Source organism: Nycticebus coucang, chromosome 23 (genome assembly GCF_027406575.1).
Source record: "Nycticebus coucang isolate mNycCou1 chromosome 23, mNycCou1.pri, whole genome shotgun sequence".
Taxonomy (NCBI): domain Eukaryota; kingdom Metazoa; phylum Chordata; class Mammalia; order Primates; family Lorisidae; genus Nycticebus; species Nycticebus coucang.
In genome coordinates this window covers 14,064,601-14,087,040 of record NC_069802.1, presented here as the reverse complement: position 1 = coordinate 14,087,040, position 22,440 = coordinate 14,064,601, and the positions used below count along the sequence as shown (strand labels likewise).

At 38.9% G+C, this 22,440-nt stretch overlaps 1 protein-coding gene across 5 annotated transcripts in view; it reads right to left on the bottom strand.

Moving 5' to 3' along the window:
- RFC1 (replication factor C subunit 1) overlaps window positions 1-22,440 on the bottom strand; it is an 84,031-nt gene that overhangs the window by 36,765 nt on the left and 24,826 nt on the right. For 3 of the 5 annotated variants that reach the window (XM_053577527.1, XM_053577526.1, XM_053577524.1), the window contains 6 exons: window positions 21,598-21,717; window positions 7,537-7,769; window positions 6,603-6,680; window positions 4,750-4,827; window positions 2,395-2,482; window positions 858-1,141 (listed from right to left, as the gene is read on the bottom strand). In XM_053577527.1, the coding sequence (XP_053433502.1) occupies window positions 858-1,141; window positions 2,395-2,482; window positions 4,750-4,827; window positions 6,603-6,680; window positions 7,537-7,769; window positions 21,598-21,717 (881 nt within the window). Of the gene's footprint in view, window positions 1-857; window positions 1,142-2,394; window positions 2,483-4,749; window positions 4,828-6,602; window positions 6,681-7,536; window positions 7,770-14,489; window positions 14,512-18,841; window positions 18,876-21,597; window positions 21,718-22,440 lie in introns of those variants that run through there. The other 2 variants (XM_053577528.1, XM_053577529.1) reach the window with 2 other exon arrangements.

Here is a 22,440-nt window from a genome sequence, read left to right as displayed (position 1 = left end):
CAAGTACTATCATTATTCCTATTTTATAAATTAGGGGAAATAACCATAGCAAGGTCATCCATCTCTTCAGTGGCATGGCTAAGATTTAAAAAGTCACTCCAGCATCAGGGCTTGGAGGGACAATGCCATACTACTATTTTTATCTTCAGAGGACCTGAGTTCAAGGCTGGTCCTGCCTACTCAGTGGCTAGGTGATCTTAGAACAGTTACTTAAATTTTCATCACCTATAAAAGTTGAATAATAAAAGTAAATATCACACAGGGCTGTTGTGAAGATTACATGAATACCATATATAAAGTATGAGCACAGTATCTGATACACAGAAATAAATATTGGCTAATTTACCTATATTAGTAATCTATATTTCACAACAGCTTCTAAATAAGATAGTATCTTAAAAGTACTATAATGATTTATAGAGTCAGAACTAAAACCTAAAAACAAACTTAGATCAACACAGCCCCAATATATATACATATATACCCCTACCCACAGGAGATACATTCCAAGACGCCCAGCAGATGCCTAAAACTACAGATAGTAGGTAATGAATGAGCCCCACGTATACTTACATATACCATGTTTTTTCTGTCTGATAGCTGAGCCAAGTGATACCGGGCAGCCTGTATTATATAATGTGGATATGCTGGAGAAAGGGATGATTCACATCCAGGGCAGGATGAAGCAGGACAGGGAGAGATTTCATCATGCCACATAGAATGATGCACAATTTTAACCTTACTGTTTTAACTTCCCAATTAATATTTCCAGACCACAGTTGACCGTCAAGAACTGACACCTCAGAAGGCAAAACCACAGACAAGGGAGGCTACGATACTTCTTAGAAAGTTCCTACCTCTTTTTTAGCTGGAGAACTTTTGTTTTTCTTAGGAGTTTTTGTCTCTCCTTTCAATTCAATGGCATTTTCTTTCCTTTTTGAGGTTGCAGGCTCTGTTTCTTTATAAGAGCTCTCTTTTTTATTCGTAAGAGCCAGCTTAGAACTGGCCTTTGGAGAAGAGGACTCGCCTGTTTTGTGAGTTGATGGCTTGCAATGTTGCTGAGTTTCTATTAAACTTTCACATGTACTTTGCTTCTTAGGACTGTAGCTCTTTCTTTCATCTGAAAATTGTTCCGTACTTACTAGGAAAAAAGAAAAGATGATGATTGTTGTTTTTAGAAAATGATATGCTGGCCAATATCAACTTTTTTCATTTTTAAACTAAATAGTCTTAGTAACACAGAATATCATATGCTAATTTCAAAACATCAATATTTTAATTCTTCGGCTTATACAGCACACTTATTTTTAAAAATTAAACACCTATATATTACTTCTTGGTATAACCAATTGTAAATTATATCTACAGATATGAACTTCATTCCAGAGATAACCTCTCAAATTTACAGAGAAAAGTTACTGACTGGAATGTCCCATAAAAATGCCGTGTTTGGTGGGATCACACCTGTGGTGCATCTTACAGCGGTATTTGCGAAACTTGGTAAATGTAGAATGTAAATGTTTTGGCACAGTAACTGAGATAACGCCGGAAAGGCTATGTTAACATTGTGATAAAAATGTGTCAAATGGTCTATGAAGCGAGTGTATGATGCCCCATGATCATATCAATGTATACAGTTATGATTTAATAAAAAAAAAAAATGCCGTGTTTGAAATCCCAGTATCCTAAAGGTGTCAAGACCATATGTTTGCCGGGATGTCCAACCTTTTTTTTTTTGCTCTGCCACACCTGGGAAGAACAGGAGTTTCTTGGGTCACACATTAAATATACAAACACTAACAAAAGCTGAAAAGCAAAAAAAAGGTCCCCACATACTTTTCATGACATCTGATACCACAGATGAGCAAAGTCCTCACAAAATCAGCATGTGCCCATAGGCCACAGGTTGGACACTCATGGTGTATAGTAAAATTATAACCAGATTTACTTACAGGATCAAAACCATCTATATTAGCAGGAGGCCTGACATAAGGACCACTAAGGAATAAAACCTACAGTCAGCAGAAGAGCCCCAGTGATCTAGCCAACTATGAGTCAACTCTATGAAACGATCTCTAACATGAAAAGCTCAAAACATCTAGCTCTTAGTCTTCATATGTTGAAGTCTAAGTGATGCACTAGACTTGGAAATTAGTAAGAAGCCAAGGGCTCTTAACACATTTCTCACAACAACCTCAGAGCAGAGGGGCATTCTGCACTAGCTGTTACAGTATTCAAATAGCTTTCAAAGTGCCTACTGAGAACATGCTCTCATGGTCCTATGAAACAATGTTACCTACAATACAGTCATTAAATACAATGTTTAAACAAGGTTCTTATGAATTTTATTCTATAAAAACAAGTGCGCCATCTTCCTTTTTCTGCTAGTATTACCTTTATGAGGATATTTATGTTTTTCTGCTTTACTTAAATTGGCTTGGACAGATGAAAATGTCTCTCCCTCTTCTGTGTCCTTTAGAGCCTAAACAGATTTTAAAAGTGTCAATGTGACAAATCATAGAAAAACTATTTCCAAAGTCTGCTGTGAAAATCAATTAAAATTTTAACTTTAAGGGTCACCTTCTAAACTAGCAGAACACTACAATAAACCGTCATTCATTCGGCCACAAAATTCCCAGGGGAAAATGAAGCATGCTTTATTACTTCATTTTACAGGTGAAGAAACAAAGGGTATAAAAAACACTATAAAAATATCCCATTTCATCCCAACATGCATATCTAAAGTAAAAGCCTTATTTCTGCTTCTTTCATCTCTTTTAAACTGCTAGTGTTGGGCGGCGCCTGGGGCTCAAAGGGGTAGAGCACCGGTCCCATATGCTGAAGGTGGTGGGTTCAAACCCAGCCCTGGCCAAAAAAAATAAAATAAAATAAACTGCTAGTGTTATACAGTTAAAAACTAAAATTTAAATTAAAAAGACTAAAATGAAAACTAAAACTTGAAAGGAAAATAAAAGGCTCGGCACCTGTTGCTCAGGAGTTAGGGCGCTGGCCACATACACCCAGGCAGTTGAGTGTTTAGGCCCAGGGCCTGCTAAACAACAACAACTACAACAAAAAAATAGCCACGGCACTCTACAGAGGGCAACATAGTGAGATTCTGTCTCAATCAGAAAAAGGAAAATAAGAGAGCACTTTTTCAAAAGAGAAAAAATATATACCCATTCTCTACACTTTAACCTCTACTATATAAAAGAAAAGATCACAAATGGGGCTTTGTGACATAGTATATTTTTTAAATAATTACAATTTGAGCATCTTTAAATGGAACTGAGTTTTTTCAAATAACAAAGGCTCCACCTCTCCCTGTGTCTACCTACCTAGCTGCCTGCTTAGTCTTGTCTCTTGATAGTATCTTAACTCCCTGCTTTAAAGGAAAATAAAATTTTCTAAAATAGTCAGATATTGGTTTGGCACAGTGACTCACATCTATAATCCCAGCACTTTGAGAGGCTGAGGTGGGAGCATCACCTGAGGCCAGGAGTTTGAGATTAGCCTGGCCAACATAAGGAGACTCCATCTCCATAATAAAAAAATTCAAAAAATTATCAGGCAGCAGCGCCTGTACCTCAGTGGGTAGGGCACCGGCCACACAGACCGAGGCTGGGGGGTTCAAGCCCAGCCTGGGCCAGATAAAACAACAATGACAGATGCAACAAAAAAATAGCTGGGCATTGTGGCGGACACCTGTAGTCCCAGCTACTCGGGAGGTTGAGGCAAGAGAATCACTTAAGCCCAAGAGTTTGAGGTTGCCATAGCACTCTACTGAGAGTGACACAGTGAGACTCCGTCTCAAAAAAAAAAAAAAAAAAGGAAAATTAGCAAGGAGTGATGACACGTGGCCTATAATCCTAGGTAATTGAGAAGCTGAGGCAGGGCAGGTGCTTGAACCCAAGTGTTCCAAGTTAAAGTAAGCTATGATTAAACCACTGCACTCCAGAGCAAGACCCCATCTCTAAAAAATATAAGTCAGATATTTATAGTGACATTAACAGAATGTAATTATCAGAAATAATGGTAATTTATTAAAGAGCAAGTGTTTAAAAAAGTTACTGATGCCTTTAAAGATGAAAAAATACACTATTATTTGAGATTGTTCTAATATAAATCTTAAAGTTAACTAATTAAAAATAGCAAAATTGGGGTGTCCGTAAGCCAGTGGTTAGGACACTGGCCACATACTCCAGGGCTGGCGGGTTCAAATCTGGCCCAGGCCTGCTAAACAAAAGAAAACAGCCGGGCGTTGTGGCGGACTACTACAGTCCCAGCTACTAGGGAGGCTGAGGCAAGAGAATCACTTGAGTCTAAGAGTTTAAGGTTGCTGTGAGCTGTGATGCCACAGCACACTACTGAGAGTGACATAGTGAGACTCTGTCTCAAAAAAAAGAAAAAATAAAATAGCAGAATCGTGCTTCCTAAAAAGTCAGTAATTAATATTAAACTTGTGTCCCAAAGGAATTTTTATAAGCAATAGTCTCTGAACCAGTACAAAGAACCCCTGTGATAGAGAGTAAGGAAAAGGTATGATTCTGTGTTTTGTGAAGAAAGGTTCTGGTTTGCTTTGGGTGCCAACTTTCTTTCACAAAGTTTCACAATGCACTTTCCCAAAAACTTTTTTTGTATTAAAATAATTTAGCTTTTTTCTGGAGGAGTTATTCATGGTTGGATCACAGGAGAATATACAAGAATGAAAAAGAACATTCGGATGCCAGCAGCCCCACACCACGCCACCTTTTTAGTCTTGGGTTCCTCATCTAACATGGCCAACGTTCTGGCAAACTCTTCATCTTCATGCAGCTGCCGCTCCAGCTGTAAAGTGTCAACATAGTGAGCTGTTTTTCTCCTTTTTGAAAATGAACATTTCTAAATGCTTGATGTGTATTTTTAGGAAAAAATGAAAAAACATTTTCCAGAAAATAACTATGACATTAATCCACTTAAAAGTATCACGGGTTTGTTTCACTAAGCCAAATCAGATTTCAGAACAGTTCTACTTTTGCAGGCATGATAAATAAAGTCACATTTCTAAAAAAATATAATAAAGTCACATTTCTTACTTATGAATTTCAAGTCTATAGTTTTCTCTTAATGGTCCTACTGCAACACTTCCAGACCTCTTATTTCTACATTAGAAAAGAATCTCAACAGAAAAACATAATCATATAGAGGGAACAAAAGGGTGACTCTAGGAAATAAAAATATGCAGTATTTTCTTTACACACAATAATATGCTATACACAAATGTGAAGTCACTTTTTACCACCAAGCTCCTATTTTCAAGTACTAATTCAAATGCATCTGTTCTGACATTTGAAAATGAAGTCATGATATCAGAAATTTTCCTAATATGCTAATGTAAGACGCAGACACTGTGGTTATGTCACTGTTACTTCCAATAATTTTCACTCTCAGTAAAATGGAGCTTTTCCAGAAGAGACTGTGTAGCAGCAGTACACATTCCTCATCATAAACTAACCAGTTTTATGCCCCCTGGTAAATGGCGTAACGTAATACAGAACAAAAACCACCCTACATTAGCCATACAAAGGAAAGGATCACAAAATCTACAGTTTGTTTAAAAGTGGGGAGAAAAAACTCTTAAAGGGATATTAGGAAAGACATCATTAGTTATTTACTCCCTAAAAAGTTCTTCAGCAGATTAGTAAGTCACCCAAACAAAATTGTGAAAAAACATAAAAATAGGAAAACAGGCAATTGTGGTACAAAGCATGGCATCTGGAATGGAAAGGACTGAGTAACCCTCCAATATTTGGGACAGATAAGGAGAAGCCAGGTCTCTGAAAATTACTTACTAGATCGACCCAGGTCAACTGCACTATCTTGAGCCACATGGATACTTGTTTGTAGTTTACGTAATTCAGTATGATCAAATAGTAGAGAAAAAAACAAGGAGGAGTGGCTCAGACCTATTATCCGAGCAGTTTGGTAGGCCAAGGCAGAATGATCATTTGAGGTCCAAAATTCAATACTAGCCTGAGCAAAAGCAAGACCCCCATCTCTACAAAAAATAGAAAAATTAGCCAGATGTCATGGCATACACCTCTAGTCCCAGGTACTAAGGAGGCTGAGACAGAAGGATCACTTGAGCCCAGGAGTTTGAAGCCACAGTGAGCTAAGATGATGCAACCATGCCCTAGGCAGGGAGGGATACAGAGCAAGACTCTCCTCAAAAAAAAAAAAAAAAAAAAAAAAAAAAAAAAAACCTATGATGAACAGCAGGATTTGCTGCTGTTTCTCCAGAATTGTGTCGTGGCACTCTCCTCCTCTACACTAGTCTCCAGCCACGCCAGTGTCCTGAACACATAGAGCCCATTTCTACCTCAGGATGCTTGCACCTGCCATCCCCCAATGCCACTTCCTCAGAGAGACGCTCCTAATTCCTCTATTTAATATCAAACGCTCAAATGCCATGTACCAGCCCATATCTATCCCCTTACTTTTCTTCAGAGCACTTATAGTGCACTTGACATGTGCTTTCTTCCCTCCTAACTGCAGTGTCCCTAACATCAGCCACAGTGCCCGGCACTGCTCAGTGCCCAGGGTGTGCACCTGCTGAATGGTACCTCTGCATCTTCATCAAGCTGCAGCTGCTTGGCGATGGCTTCATCATTTAATGCAGAATCATCTGTGTTTTCTGGAGGCTGTATTTCGGATAAAAGCAAGCAAGATTAGCATAAACCTTAAGGTAAAATTAAGGTGCTTTTTCTTGACTGTCGCTGATTAAATACACCAGACAGATAAGAGTCTAACAGCACACAGCAATGCATACCAGCCAGAAATTCAGTCAATATCCAATTCCCTAGTCAATAAATATCCTATAGACAGTTCCCATTTAGCTCGACTGACATGTGGAAGAAAAGTACTCCCCACCCCCAAAAAAAGTAACCACCCTGCAGATTAATATCAAGCAGTCCAGAACATCAGCAAACCAGTATGTGAAAAAGATCAGAGTGTCCCGGGGAAGCACGGATGGAATCAAGCACACCATTTGGTGGGCGTTATTTCACCGTTTCCGCGGACTACTCTCACTATCATCTATCTGTACGTCTGTTTCCTAAGTGGCCAGAAAAGATGAATCCAACATTACACAAAGTAGACAAGGTCGAAAGCACAGCACATGTGTACTCTTTTCTATGGGATGTATTCCTAATCTCACTTGGGAAAAAAATTTATTGTCTAATTTTGTCAGGTTGAACTCAATAGTAAAAGTGACTTTCCCTTCTGAGAATTCAATTTAAATTCTAACAATTATACTTTCTTATGGTTAAAATGTTTTTCTTATGGTTTAAATAACCTTTTCCCACTTTCAAGTACAAAAAAAAAAAATCAATGTGTAGTTCTAACCTCCTCATCCTATGAGGACAATACATCTTATCCATAATCACAGGATAATTACTTTCATTAATAATACTTGTTGACTCATTCATAACATCCCAATGTCTATAAATACCAGTGAAGGGTAGAAATCCTGACATTTTTGCTTGTATTCTCGCTCACCTCTTTCCTTTTGCTTGCCACCATCTTCTTATCTGATCTTTGGACACTTCTAGTTCCAAAATAATCCAGCACTGATGTGGGTGTAAGCTTTATTGGTGATAAAGGCTTATTCTTGGTCTTGGAGTTTTCTTCATTCTTGTTCGTGTTTGATGCTCCAAGATAACTATTTGCAGATCCTCCATTCTCTTTTGACTTAGCGGCTGTCTTTTTACAGATAAAGTCGTCGTCTTCATCTTAAATGGAATATAACCAGGTATCTTTTGATAAAACATCAATTCAATTATGTAAAGAAAACACTTCTACCACAAGAACTTTGAGATGCTAATAATTTTTTTCCCTCCTACCTCCCAAATTCAACAGTCATCCCCATTTACTGGCCTTATAAAGTAACCCACTGTTTAGCAAGAGTGTAGTAGTTATCTCTATGGGTATCCACAGTGTTCACTAAGAATGTGTTTTCTGTAATAATTTGCTGCTTATCCCACCCTCCAAGGACCTCCAATAACCACAGGTACACACAGGAGAGGGTGCCACGCTGCGGGCCACGATCAACTAGACCAGGAGTGAACACTCAAACAAGGTGGGGCCAATTTTATCCTTCATCAGTTTGCTGAATTAATGTCTATAATTGAAGGTGCTAAAGGTTTATTTACAATCAATTAGGTCAACAGCCTCCTAATTCCCCATTTTGCTTACACTAAGCTAGGATTTTTTTTTTTTTTACCTGCAACCAAAAGATTTTAAATAAGGCGTACTTATTTCACTTCTTTTCAACTATGGTCAAACTACCCTCAAACTTAAAAATTCACGCTTAACTCTTTCTAAAGCACATCCAAGGCTTGCTACACGTAACGGACTCCAGTTCAACTATATGATACTGAGAGTCAGTAGCCTAAGCTCAGTCACTCATAACTGTTCTCCTTCCCTGACTGCCAGTTCCTCTCTGGCAGATGTGAAAAAGGCGTTTAATTCACATGTCTTTACCACAAGTAGGCTTTGTTACCACCATTCAATTTAAAATGATAGTCCCAGCAACCACTGAAAATATAATCTGAAACTCCTTTTCTTTTCTCTAAAATAATAATAAATTATTGTATAGAAACCCCAACAATTTTCTATAATTTACAGAGGGTCTATTTTAAACCCCTAGACTCAATTGAGCTGTAGCTTAACCAAAGCAGTCACAGACAACAAACAAGTCAAAATAATTATGCAAAATATCCTTAGGAAAAAAATCAAAACAAGAACATTCCTTATACCCTGGCTTTAAGAAAGAAAACAAAAAGGAAGGAAAGAAAGAGAGGGGAAAAAAGATAAGAAAAAAATAAGATAAAACAGACTAAAACATCCTAAGTGTAGACAACCAATACAGCTCCTTAGTAAGTACAAAATTAAAAACAAACCCAGTGTACATGAAGACTTCTAATCCTGTCTCATTAAATTTTATAATGCTTGCTTTATGTTCAATAACCGTACTTCTGGGCAAGAGGGAGTTCCATGATAGAAAAAGAACAAAATTAAATTGTTTCTATGAAATCATAAGGCTCTACACGTTTTTCTCCCACATTAAAAATACCAAAACTACTGACATTTCATTTCCACTACACCTGGCCATGCTTGCAAGCAGAATGACAGGAAACCGCAGAACTGGCTGGGTGGCTGGGTGGCTGGGTGTGTGTGTGTGTGTGTGTGTGTGTGTGTGTGTGTGTGAAGCCAACTACCATGGAGAGCAGAATGTAGCAGGGTAGGAACAGGTAAAGAACAAAATTAAGAGACTAATACAATGTAGGCAAGCAAGGAGCCTCAGCTATAATAATGGCATTAGAGAGAAGTGAATATTGTTTATAATATGGGAAAACGAATAACCTAAATATCTACTAATACGTTCTACCATGTAATGGAAGGCTCTACAGCAATGAAAATTATATCCGTATTTCTTGCTATAAAGATATTAATATGTTCATTAAAGTGACAAAAGCAGGTGACAGTGATTTATCTATATACTTTTAAATTCCCATTCTAAAATCTGACTAGAAAAAGACATTAGCGATTTTTATGTGTGGGTGGGAGAATAGGGAATTTTCATGTCACATCTTTTTTCTTGTGTATTACATCTCTTTTTAACTTCCTTCTAATATACAACAAATTCCAGAAACTCTGACCCCTTGACCTTCAGAGGCAGTGCATCCGGTTTCTCCTCCCTGTCCACTCATCTTTACCTACTTCGTTCCTATTTCTCAGTCTCTGTGCTTATTCTATGGCTTCAGACTTCATGCCATCTTTTTCTCTAACACCAGCCACTTTGTAATGGACTCTCTTTAGTTAACTAGTCCAAACTCTTAATACACCAGTGGTTCTCAACCTTCCTAATGCCGGGGCCCTTTAATACAGTTCCTGTGGGTCGCAACCCACAGGTTGAGAACCACTGCAATACACAGACCTCATTTTCCACATTCCCAACAACAAACTGACTAGGCTTAAATACTTCTAAAAATGATCAATGTTAACTCAATGTGACCCCCTTTTTCTTTAGAGAGTAGCAATATTATACTATTTAGAAAAGTTCTTCCTTACACTAAGCAAAAACACTTCCCTATGAACTCCACCTATTTCCTTTAATTTTTTTCTTTTTTTTTTTTTGAGACAGAGTCTCACTTTGTCACCCTTGGTAGAATGCCCTGGCTCACAGCAACCTCAAACTCTGGGCTCAAATGCTTCTCTTGCCTCAGCCTCCCAAGTAGCTGGAACTACAGGCACCCGCCACAATGTCCAGCTGTTTTTAGAGACTGGGTCTCGCTCTACCTCAGGCTGGTCTTGAACTCCTAAACTTAAGCAATCCACCTGCCTCGGCCTTTTAGAGTGTTAAGACTACAGGTATGGGGCGGCGCCTATGGCTCAGTGAGTAGGGCACCAGCCCCACATACCAAGGGTGGTGGGTTCAAACCTGGCCCCAGCCAACCTGCAAATAAAACATAGCCGGGTGTTGTGGCGGATGCCTGTAGACCCAGTTACTCGGGAGGCTGAGGCAAGAGAATCGCCTAAGCCCAAGACCTGGAGGTTGCTGTGAGCTGTGATGTCACAGCACTCTACCGAGGGCAACAAAATGAGGACTCTGTCTCTAAAAAAAAAAAGATTATAGGTGTGAGCCACCTTGCCTGGCCTCACCTATTTTCCATAATCCACCTTCTGAAAAGGGAGGAAAAGTTTATCTACTTTTTCCACATTCAGCATTTGAAGACTGCCCTCATTTCTTCTCAGTTCTCTTACATAAATGGCAAAAGAGTTTCAAGCCACTCAACACTTAGGCTTTTAAAAAACGTAATCTTCCCAGTAACCTAAGTGCCTAGTACAGCACCTAGCCATGTTACGGATGTTCGTTAAATAATGAAGTAGGGTCACCTAGGCAACAAAGAAAATAACAAAATTAAGCTGACCAAAAAAAAAAAAAAAGTATCACCTTGTTCTTTTGTTTTGTTTTTATTTTTCTATTTTTTTTCTAAGTATTATTTTTGTTTGTTTGTTTTTGTTTTTGTTTTTGGCCGGGGCTAGGTTTGAACCCGCCACCTCCGGCATATGGGACCAGTGCCCTACTCCTTGAGCCACAGGCGCTGCCCCACCTTGTTCTTGTGTTGGCCCTAACGTTATAGGTATGTGCATGAGCCTTCTCTCCTAGTGAACAGTGAAAGCAATTGACCCTTCTCTGAATACATGAGTTTAAACTTAATATCTTCAAGGGCCGGGGGCAGTGGCTCATGCCTGTAATCCCAGCATTCTGGGAAGCTGAGGCGGGTGGATTGCCCTGAGCTCACAGTTTCGAGACCAGCCTAAGCAAGAGCAAGAACCCTGTCTCTAAAAAAAATAGCGGGGTGATGTAATGGGAACCTGTAATCCCAGGTACTTGGGAGGCTGAGGCAAGAGAATAGCTTGAGCCCAAGAGTTTGAGGTTGCTGTGAGCTATGATGCCACAGCACTCTACCAACAGTGACAAAGTGAGACTGTCTCAAAAAAAAAAAAAAAATACTTAATGTTTTCAAGATACAGATCAAAAAAAAACAATATACCTAAACACAGACATAATTTCATAAACATTTTCATGGTGCCTGAGTAAAAATGTAATTTACACATGGATCTCTGAGGGAAAAATATGGAAATGTTCCACATGAAATTTGACATGTTTTCATTATGTTAAGCAAAAATCTCACACAAGGTCCCCTTTTCTATGTTAGCCACATAGCTCTCCAACCCCCTTGTAAAGATGACGAGGTGCCGTGAAACACAGTTATGAAAAGGGGAAAAAAGATAATTCTCCAGGACTCGCTGCCTCACTTTGATGCTTAGTGTCCCCGATCTCTTTACATGAAAAAAGTAAATTCGCGATCCTAAGCATAGTGATATTTCTTACAGATATAAAGGATTCTGCATCTATTCCATAAATAACCACAGTGCCGGGCGGCGCCTGTGGCTCAGCGGGTAGGGCGCCGGTCCCATATGCCGGAGGTGGCGGGTTCAAACCCAGCCCCCGGCCAAAAAAAAAAAAAATAACCACAGTGCCCTGTGAGTCCCAGGCATATCTGCAAGCTTCTGTCATTCTGAAAACTTGACAAGCAGCCCTGCTCAGTCCTATTGTCTCTAGACTGTGAGTTCCGAACTATTTATCTGAAAGCTCCTTTATCCCTTAATATTTCAACGGCTACACCAATATATTTTAGAGAAAGACGACAAAGGAGGCCAAGGATGAATTAACTGCTTGCGAAAGACACAATCACAACAGGTGTTGTTGCTGTGACCATCCTCATACAAAATAAATATTTTACAATCCTATACCGAGTGTAGAGATGAAACATTCCCAATCAAGCTGTAGTTTTTCTTTTTAACATTTGTTCTCATTTTCTAATAAGCTTAAATCTGGTTCTGCCTTATCGGAAGCCACAGGCAAATTGTGTTCTCTTTTCCCCAGAAACTTACAATAAAATAATGACAAAGAGATCTGAGTCAAATTTAAGAGAACTAGTTAAAAATCATGGACAACTGAGCACCTAGAATTTTCCTCCAGGACATCTGTCTCCCCATAAAAACACCATTTATTTTTATTTATAGGCAACATAACCTCAAACCACCAAGTAAACTCGCATTATTTAACACCCAACAGAGGAACTGCTTAGGAGAGAAGATTGCTTTGCCACTCTGAGTTAGATAACACTCATTTATTTGGAAGGATAACATGGAAAAGAAAAAGAAAAAATGTGCAGGTCCATATAAAAATCTATTTACAAGCCAAGGAGAAAAAAAAAACGTAATTCTGGAGTTAACACTGTTAAGAGTTTGGCCTTTCCAAACAGATCTCTAAATTATAATTCTGTGATTTTCTTTTCTTTGGTCTGGAACAACAAAAACCAAACTAATGAAGAGATCTACTTACAGAGATTAAACATAATTTAGCAAAAAGTAAAAAACTAAAGGAATCTGGTTTCTTAAAAGCCTTTTACTATAAAGTTCCTTTTCAATATTTCCTTGAGTCGAAAAACTAAACTGGAATTTTGGGTTTTAAAGTAGAAAAAGGTTAAGATATGTGCGAATCCTTCAATAAGTATTTGAGGCTTTTTTCTTTTTCTAAGTCTCATTCTAATGCCCCAGGCTAGAGTGCCATGGTGTCATGCTAGCCCACAGCAACCTCAAACTCCTGGCCCCAAATGATCCTCTTACCTCAGCCTCCCCAGTAGCCGGGGCTACAGGTGCCCACAACCATACCTAGCTAATTTTTCTATTTTTAGTAAAGACAAGGTCTCACTCTAGTTCAGGCAGGTCTCCAGCTCTCGAGCTCAAGCAATCCACCTGCCTCAGCCTCCCAGAGTTCGAGGATTACAGGCATGAGTGACTACAACTGGCCTAAGTATTTATTAAGTAGATGGAAGAGAAACCAAATATACCTTCTTTGCCCACTTATGCAGTGAATCAGACGTTCCACATATATACATACACACATACATATCAGTATAATAAAACAAAACTTCTGAGATTATTCGTCTTTAATCAAGAAACCAAGGCAGAGCTCAGCACCCGTAGCTCAGTGGTCAGGGCGCCGGCCACATACACTGGGGCTAGCAGGTTGAATCTGGCCTGGGCCTGCTAAACAATGACACCACCACCAAAAACTAGCTGGGCATTGTGGTGGGTGCCTATAGTCCCAGCTACTTGGGAGGCTGAGACAAGAGGATTGCTTAAGCTCAAGAGTTTGAGGTTGCTGTGACACCACAGCACTCTACCAAGGACGACATAGTGTGAGCATGGTGGCCCAAGCCTATGATCCTAGCACTCTGGGAAGCAGAGCCAAGTGGATTGCTTGAGCTCACGAGTTCAAGACCAGCCTAAGCAAGAGTGAGACTCCATCTCTACTAAAAACAATTAGCTGGGCGTTGTGGCTGGCGCTTATAGTCCCAGCTACTTGGCAGGCTGAGGCAAGAAAATTGTTCAAGCCCAGGAATTTGAAATTGCTGTGGACTATGACACTACGACCTTCTACCCAGGGCAACAAAGTGAGACTGTGTCACAAAAATATATATATATTTTTAATGCAAAAAATAAATATTAATTCATTATTAATCTTAATTTTTAAGTATAATAAAAAACATAATATACATAATATACATAAAAACTAATTCTTATTTTCCTCTCACTTCAAGGAAATTTTCTGCCTCAATTACAGAAAACACCTAAGAGAAACTATCGTATACAGAATCTATACCTAGTTGTCTGATACATAAAACCATGTCACTAAAAATTAGCAAAGAGAATGTTATACACACATCCCAGTAATGTTTTCTGCTACTATTTTCCCAAGTCACAGGTCACTTACATTACCTGGTAACCTAGAGAACATAACACCCCCCCCCCCCAACAATTATAACTTCAAGAGCAGTAACTGCCTCCAGAACTATACGCATGATTAAAATTACCAGCCATAAACAATTCTCAAGGTAGGAAAAATTCCCAGCTTTTTCAATCAAACAGCAGAGTCTGATGAAACTGCATGATAAAAGATCATCTCTGCCAAACAAAACTCAAGGTCTTTCACTTCATTAAACAGCTAAAAGTAAATATATTTACCCAGTACAACAAGTATTTGGGCTTTTACCAACCACAAACATTTTACAAGAGTCAACGGTTAGCTATGAAGATATTTACAAGCAATGTCTTTCCTTTTCCTGTAACTTAAGAAATTAGTATGGTTAAATTAGTTTTAAAAGAATCAATAAATCCTAGTAGAAGACAGATTTAATCAAATGATGAAAAGTATTTTTTCCTAGAGGTAAATGGTAAGCCTAAAAATCTGTATAATAATGAAGTCTAAAAAGTTCAACAATTTTACTTGCAAAGTACTAACAAAATAAAAAGCTCAACAACAAAAACACTTGAAACCTACACTACTTCCTAAATCTGTCTCATTGTTTATAAAGCATTATTCAACTGAAATAAGGTGTGAGCCACATTTATAATTTTTTTTTTTTGAGACACAGTCTCAAGTGGTTGCCCTGGGTAGAGTGTCACGGCGTCATCATAAAAGCTCACAACAACCTCCAAATCTTGGGCTCAAGTGATCTCTTGCCTCAGTTTTTCTATTTCTAGTAGAGATGGGGGTCTCAACTCTTACTCAGGCTGATCTGGAACTCATGAGCTCAAGGAATCCACCCACCTCGGCCTCCCAGAGCACGCTAGGATTACAAGCGTGAGCCACTGAGCCGGCTACCACATTTGTAATTTTCAATTTTCTCACAGCCACATTTTAAAAAGTAAAAAGAAACAGGTGAAGCTAATTTTAATATATATTATTTAACAGTTACCCAAATTATTAGCATTTCAACACGTGCTCAACAAAAATTAACACGATAGATTTCAAAGACTTCCTACCAAAAATGAACTATGCATCTTCTTTAAAAATTTGACTGTATGTTTTGGGCGGTGCCTGTGGCTCAGTGGGTAGGGTGCCAGCCCCATATACCAAGGGTGGCAAGTTCAAACCCGGCCCTGGCCAAACTGCAACTAAAAAAATAGCCGGGCGTTGTGGCGGGCACCTGTAGTCCCAGCTACTCAGGAGGCTGAAGCAAGAGAATCGCTTAAGCCCAAGAGTTTGAGGTTGCTGTGAGTTGTGATGCCACGCACTCTACAGAGGGTGACATAGTGAGACTCTGTCTCAAAAGAAAGAAAAAATTTTACTGTATGTTTTAAGTTATACAACATGATGTGACGGGATACATGTAAACAGTAAAATGGTCACCAGAGTAAAGCAAATTAATGTATATATTATCTCTATAGTTAACCTTTTGGTGTCGAGAGCAACTGAAGTTTACCCATTTAGTGGCAATCCCAAACATAGCATAATTTCATTAACTACAGCCTCATGTTGTACATTAGATCTCTAGACTTGTTATCCTATATATGCTACTTTCTAACCTCTGACCTATATTTTCCCATTTGCCCCACCACCACACTTTTTATTCCTTTTTTTATTTTTTAAAGATTGCATGTATAAATGAGATCATGCAATATTTTTCTTTCTGTGCCTGGTTTATTTCACTTAGCATATAATGCCCTCCAGGTTCACCAATGCCGTGGCAAATGCAGGGTCTCTCTTTTTTTTTTTTCCCACAGTTTTTGGCCGGGGCTGGGTTTGAACCCACCACCTCCAGCATGGGGCCAGTGCCCTACTCCTTTGAGCCACAGGCGCCACCCGAGAGTCTCCTTTTTTAAAGCCACATAAATACTTCATTGTGTACAGACTGCAGCTTCTTTACCCATTAATCCATTGTCAGTTAGGTTGTTTTCCACATCTTGGCTCTAGCAATAATACTGCAGTGAGCAAGGGAGTGCAGGTATCTTTATGACGTGGTGATTTAATTTCCTTTGGGTATATGCTCAAAGAGAGATTACTGGTTCATGATAGTCCTAATTTCTTTGGGAACCTCCATGCTGTTTTCCATAATGGCTGCAGCAATCGACATTCCCACCACCAACCATATGCAGTGTTCCCTTTCCTCCACACCCTTCACAACATTTGTTACCACTTCAGTCTTTGATAACAACCATCCATCCTAAGGATGTGGGGTGATCGCTCAGTGATTTTGACTTGCATTTCCTAATGATTAATGATATTGAGCACATTTTCATATACCTGTTGGCCATTTTTATATATTCTGTGGAGAAATATCTATTTAGGTCTTTTGCCCATTTTTTAATTGGGTTGTCTGTTGTTCCACAATTTAGTTGTGTGGATTCTTTGTAAATTTTAGATACTAAGCTTTTATCAGATATACGGTTTGGAAGTACTTTCTCCCAGTCTACAGGTTGCCATTTCATTTTGTTGTTCCTTTGCTGTGTGAAATCTGCATTTTACACTTACAACACTCTTAATTTGGGATAATCGTATTTCAAGTGCTCAACAGCCACAAGTAACTAGAAGTTCCATGTTGAACGGCACATCTGCAACATAAGTGGGTCAAATACCTTTTCTAAATTTCTAAAGCACAGTGAGATAATCAACAGGTCATAAGTAAGCAAATACAAAATACTTTATAGGTAATTGTAGGTTTACAATAGTCAAACTTAAGAAAAACAGTTAATGTTTATTGCGCATTTATTGTGTACCAAACTCTAAATGCTTTTCAAACATAATCTCATTTTATCATCACAAGAGCTACTAATGTATCAGTATCTCTCTAATATGGATATTACTAGTACCAGTAATATCAGAGATAATATCTCCACCTCACAGATGGGCAACCTGAGACACAGGGAAATTAACGATTTAACTAGGGCTGTGATCTTAAACACTACACATGCTACACTGCAAGAAAAATGCCAATAGAAATCAAAGGCTGTGTTTTTAAAATCAGAATACAGAAGATGTCCCTGAAAGAGAAGATAAAGTATGAAATAAGGAAGCAAAAATTCTTTCCTATGGAATTTTTTTTTTTTTGAGACAGAGTCTACTGTGTTGCCCTGAGTAGAGAGCCATGGCATCACAGCTCACAGCAACCTCAAACTTCTTTGGCTTAAGCAATCCTCTTGCCTCAGCCTTCCAAGTACCCAACCTCCCAGGTGCCCAACATAACGCCCGGCTATTTTTTGGTTGTAGTTGTCATTGTTGTGTGGCAAGCCCGGGTTGGATTTGAACCCGCCAGCTCCAATGCATGTGGCTGGCGCCCTACAGGCACCAGCCAAATTAACAGATTTTTAAAACTGAATGTCAGGGTGGCGCCTGTAGCTCAGTGGGTAGGGCGCCGGCCACATACACCCAGGCTGGCAGGTTTGAACACGGCCCGGGCCAACTAAAACAGCAATGACAATCGCAACCAAAAAAAAAAAAAAAATAGCCGGCATTGTTGCCGACACGTGTAGTCTCAGCTACTTGGGAGGCTGAGGCAAGAGAATCACTTAAGCCTAAGAGTTTGAGGTCACTGTAAACTGTGATGTCATGGCACTCTACCCAGGGCAACAGTTTGAGACTGAAAAAAAACTGAATGTCAGTTAATACTCACAAGAAGCCCAATCTCCAAATAAATATAATTTTAGATTAGAATTTTTAAACCATTATTAACATAAATATTTTACTTAATCTTAAACTAGTAACGTAAAACAAAAATATTACCCAATATTGAAAAGTGTAGTTTAACTTAAAGGAAAACTGAAGAGTAATAATAGTTTTAAAGTTAAGGATTTTCAATAGACTATTAATTGAGGGTACATGTAAAATTTACTAAGGGTAGAATATAAATGTCTTAACACAATAACTAAGAAAATGCCGTGAAGGCTATGTAAACCAGTTTGATGAAAATATTTCAAATTGTATATAAAACCAGCACATTATACCCTGTGATTGCATTAATGTACACAGCTATGATTAACTTAAAAATATATGTATTGAGAAGCTGTGCTTTTCCTTTTTGAAATACTTTTTATATTTCTGATTTTATTACTCTAATTTTATTGTGAGCCTTTTTTAATAGTCTCATTCTCTTTTATGAAGTCTCATTCACCTATCAAAGAATAAAAAAGTATGAGAAAATAAAATGGGCAAAATAAAGCTAGCTTCTTCCTATATCTCAATTCTAAGAAAAAACAGAATGTACAATACTGAACATTACATTAGTGACATCACACCTCAAGATTTCTACCTAAAACAAGGGGATAGACTTTACTTTCACTCACACATGCTTTCAGAAGAACAATACAAATACTACCTAATGTTCATAAGAAGTTTAGAAAAAATGCTGGACATCTCTTTAAAAAGTAACATCCAAAAATTCCTCACCTGAACAAAACAGCCCCATGTTAAAGAAAGTCTGTGATCAGAACTTAGATTGTCTGACCCTTTTGTGTACTTAATCCCAAGATAAGGATAGCCTTGATCCACAGTTGAAGGCCAGGGCTGCCTACACACTTTGACGTTTTCAGGGTGTCACTGGAAAGCTTGATCACACCACCTTCAGTTACATAATAAACCTATCACCATACTGTTTTTACTCTCCCTCCCTCGTATTCAAAACTTCACAGAAGTGGCCAGATCTAAGAGGAGGGCCTCTTAAGGGAAGAGTTCATCTGCTCAATGTGCCTGGGCTGATGTTTAGCAACAAAACAAATAATGTTAAAAGATTCGACCCGCCACCTGCCCACAACGGAGAAACACTACAGCTTACTAAAAATGTTCCCCAGTGTTCACATATCTTAACATTTTGTCACTGATCATTTTTAATGACTTCACCAATAAATGTCTCATATAGCCTATAAAGTTCATCTACAGGCTTTTTTGCTTTTTCCTTTGGACTGTGTACTAGTGTGAGTGTCAGGCACTGGGTCCGCCCCTTTCACACACAGCATCTCGTATTATTCCTGCTGTGGTCTCCTCCAGCAGTCAGCAAATGTTAGAGTCAAAATGACTATACCACTAAGTTGATGACAAAACTCAGAAATCCTCATGTAAAAGAACACATCTGTGAAAAAATTATTTATACCACAAAATCTTGACATTACTGTATCATTATTTATAAATGTCTTAGGTTCTTTGATTACTCTCAAAACAGATCCAACAGAAATAAATTTTCAGTCCAAAACAATCTTTTCAAAAACCCAATACAAGTAATTAAACTCACGTCTGTGCTAAAATATAAATCATAAATGTGCCCATAATCACTATACATGTAGATTATGATTTCAGAATGTAAAATAAAAACTTACATTAAGTAATTCTAAAAAAATCTAATATTTTAATATATGATTCAAGATAAAATGTCAACTTATATACATGATTTAATATAGTTAGGGAAATGAACAAACTATATTTTTAATAGTTTTATATTTGCATATCAACATGTAAAGAAATATTTTATTATTGAATTTTTCGCAAATAAAGACATGTTTAGCTACAACTTCCCGTTTTCCCTAAGTACGTATGCATGGTGACCTTTAGGACACCCTGTAGAACACTTAAAAAAAAAAAAAAGATTCAACTAATGGCCTCTCCATTAATTATTTTAACAGAAATAATAAAATATTGTTTGAAACCACAAAAAAAAAGATTCCAGGTGGCCGGGAGCCGTGACTCACTACTGTAATTCTAGCACTATGGGAGGAGGCTGAGGTCAGTGGATTTCCTGAGCTGAGGAGTTCAAGACCAGCCTGAGCCAGAGTGAGACCTTGTCTCAAAAAAATAGCCAACCATTGTTACGGGCACCTGTAGTCCCAGCTACTTGGGAAGCTGAGACAAGAAGATCACTTGAGCCCAAGAGTTTGAAGCTCCTGTGACCTATAACACCACAGCACTCTACCAAGGGTGACAAAGACTATCTTAAAACAACAAAAAAAGATTCCAAGGGTATATGTAAAATTTACTAAGTGCAGAATATAAATGTCTTAACACAATAACTAAGAAAATGCCGTGAAGGCCAAGTTAACCAGTTTGATGAAAATATTTGTATATAAAATTGTGTATAAAACCAGCACACTGTACTCCGTAATTGCATTAATGTACACAGCTATGATTTAAAAAAAAAAAAAAAAAAAAAAGATTCCAAAAGCCAGGTGCACATCACACTTGTAGTCCCAGCTACTCAAGAGGCTAAGGCAGGAGGATCACTTGAGCCCAGGAATTTGAGATTGGGATGAACTATGATGACACCATTGCACACTAGCCAGAGTGACAGAGTGAGACTGTCTCTCAAAAATATTAGTCCATGGCTAAGCATGGTGACTCAGGCCCATAATCCCAGCACTCTGGGAGGCCGAGGCAGATAGATTGCTTGAGTTTAGAAGTTTAAGACCAGCCTGAGCAAAGCCAGACCCCAGCTCTAAAAATAGCAAGGTGTTAGGGCAGCACCTGTGGCTCAAAGGAGTAGGGCGCCAGCCCCATATGCCAGAGGTGGCAGGTTCAAACCCAGCCCTGGCCAAAAACTGCAAAAAAAAAAAAAAAAAATCACCAGGTGTTGTTGTGTGTGCCTATAGACCCAGCTACGTGGGAGGCTGAGTCAAGAGAATTGCTTGAGCCCAAAAGTTGAGGTTGCTGTGAGCTTTGACACCACAGTACTCTACAAGGGCAACAAAGAGAGACTCAGTCTCAAAAAGAAAAAGAAATAAATTAGTCCAAAAGCAATTTCCCCTGTAATTGGGCCTTAACCCCAGAAAATGCCAAAGATGATTACAGCCTTCTCCTAATAAACAAAAGCCAACAAAGCAAAAAGGCAACAGAAATTCATTCAGAGGCCAGCACAGGGCTCACACCTGTAATCCCAGCACTCTGGGAGACCAAGGCAGGTGAATTGCTTGAGCTCACGAATTCAAGACCAGCCTGAGCAAGAAGCAAGACCGCGTTTCCACTAAAAATAGAAAAACTGAGGCAAGAGTATGACTTGAACCCAAGAGTTAGAGGTTGCTGTGAGCTATGGAGACGCCATGGAACTCTACCCAGAGCAACCGCTTGAAACTCAAAAAAAATTTTCATTCAGAGTGAAGGAAGTTCATTTAGACACCAAAGAAAAGCTCAAGACAAAAACTCAACATATTCAGTAACCTTACCTGTTTCTGAAATGTACGTAACAGGATCCTGCCGTAAAATTTTACCACGTTTAGAAGACAATGGCAATTTTTCTTGCTTTTTGGCATTTTTTACCTGTGTTGTCTCCTCTGATTCTGAATCTGTATGTGTGAGGAAAATAAAACAAAACTTTGAAAAGAAATACTATAATACAGTGTGTTTTTAAAGTATTATGAACCAACTCAAGGTCCTTTTCATTTCTTTTCTTTTTTTCTTTTTTTGCAGTTTCTGGCCCGGGGCGGGGTTTGAAACCACCACCTCCCCTAAATGGGCCGGCACCCTACTCCTTGAGCCACAGGCACCGCCCTTAAGGTCCTTTTTTTTTTTTTGTAGAGACAGAGTCTCACTTTATGGCCCTCAGTAGAGTGCCGTGGCCTCACACAGCTCACAGCAACATCCAGCTCCTGGGCTTAGGCGATTCTCCTGCCTCAGCCTCCCGAGTAGCTGGGACTACAGGCGCCCGCCACAACGCCCAGCTATTTTTTGGTTGCAGTTTGGCCGGGGCCGGGTTTGAACCCGCCACCCTCGGTATATGGGGCCGGCACCCTACTCACTGAGCCACAGGCGCCGCCCCCTTAAGGTCCTTTTCAAACCACATCTCCTGTGAACTCTCACAGGTTACTTTTGCCCAGTGTTAACCCAGTGTAACAGTGTAACAAAACACCACAGTGGAATGGCTTAAAAGAACATAAACTTATTACCCTACAGTTCTAGAGGTCAGAAGTCACATACGGGTCTGGTTGGGCTGAAGTCAAGGTGTCAGCGGGGCTGTGCTTCCTTCTAGACACTCTAGACAGAATCCATTTTCTTGCCTTTTCCGGTTC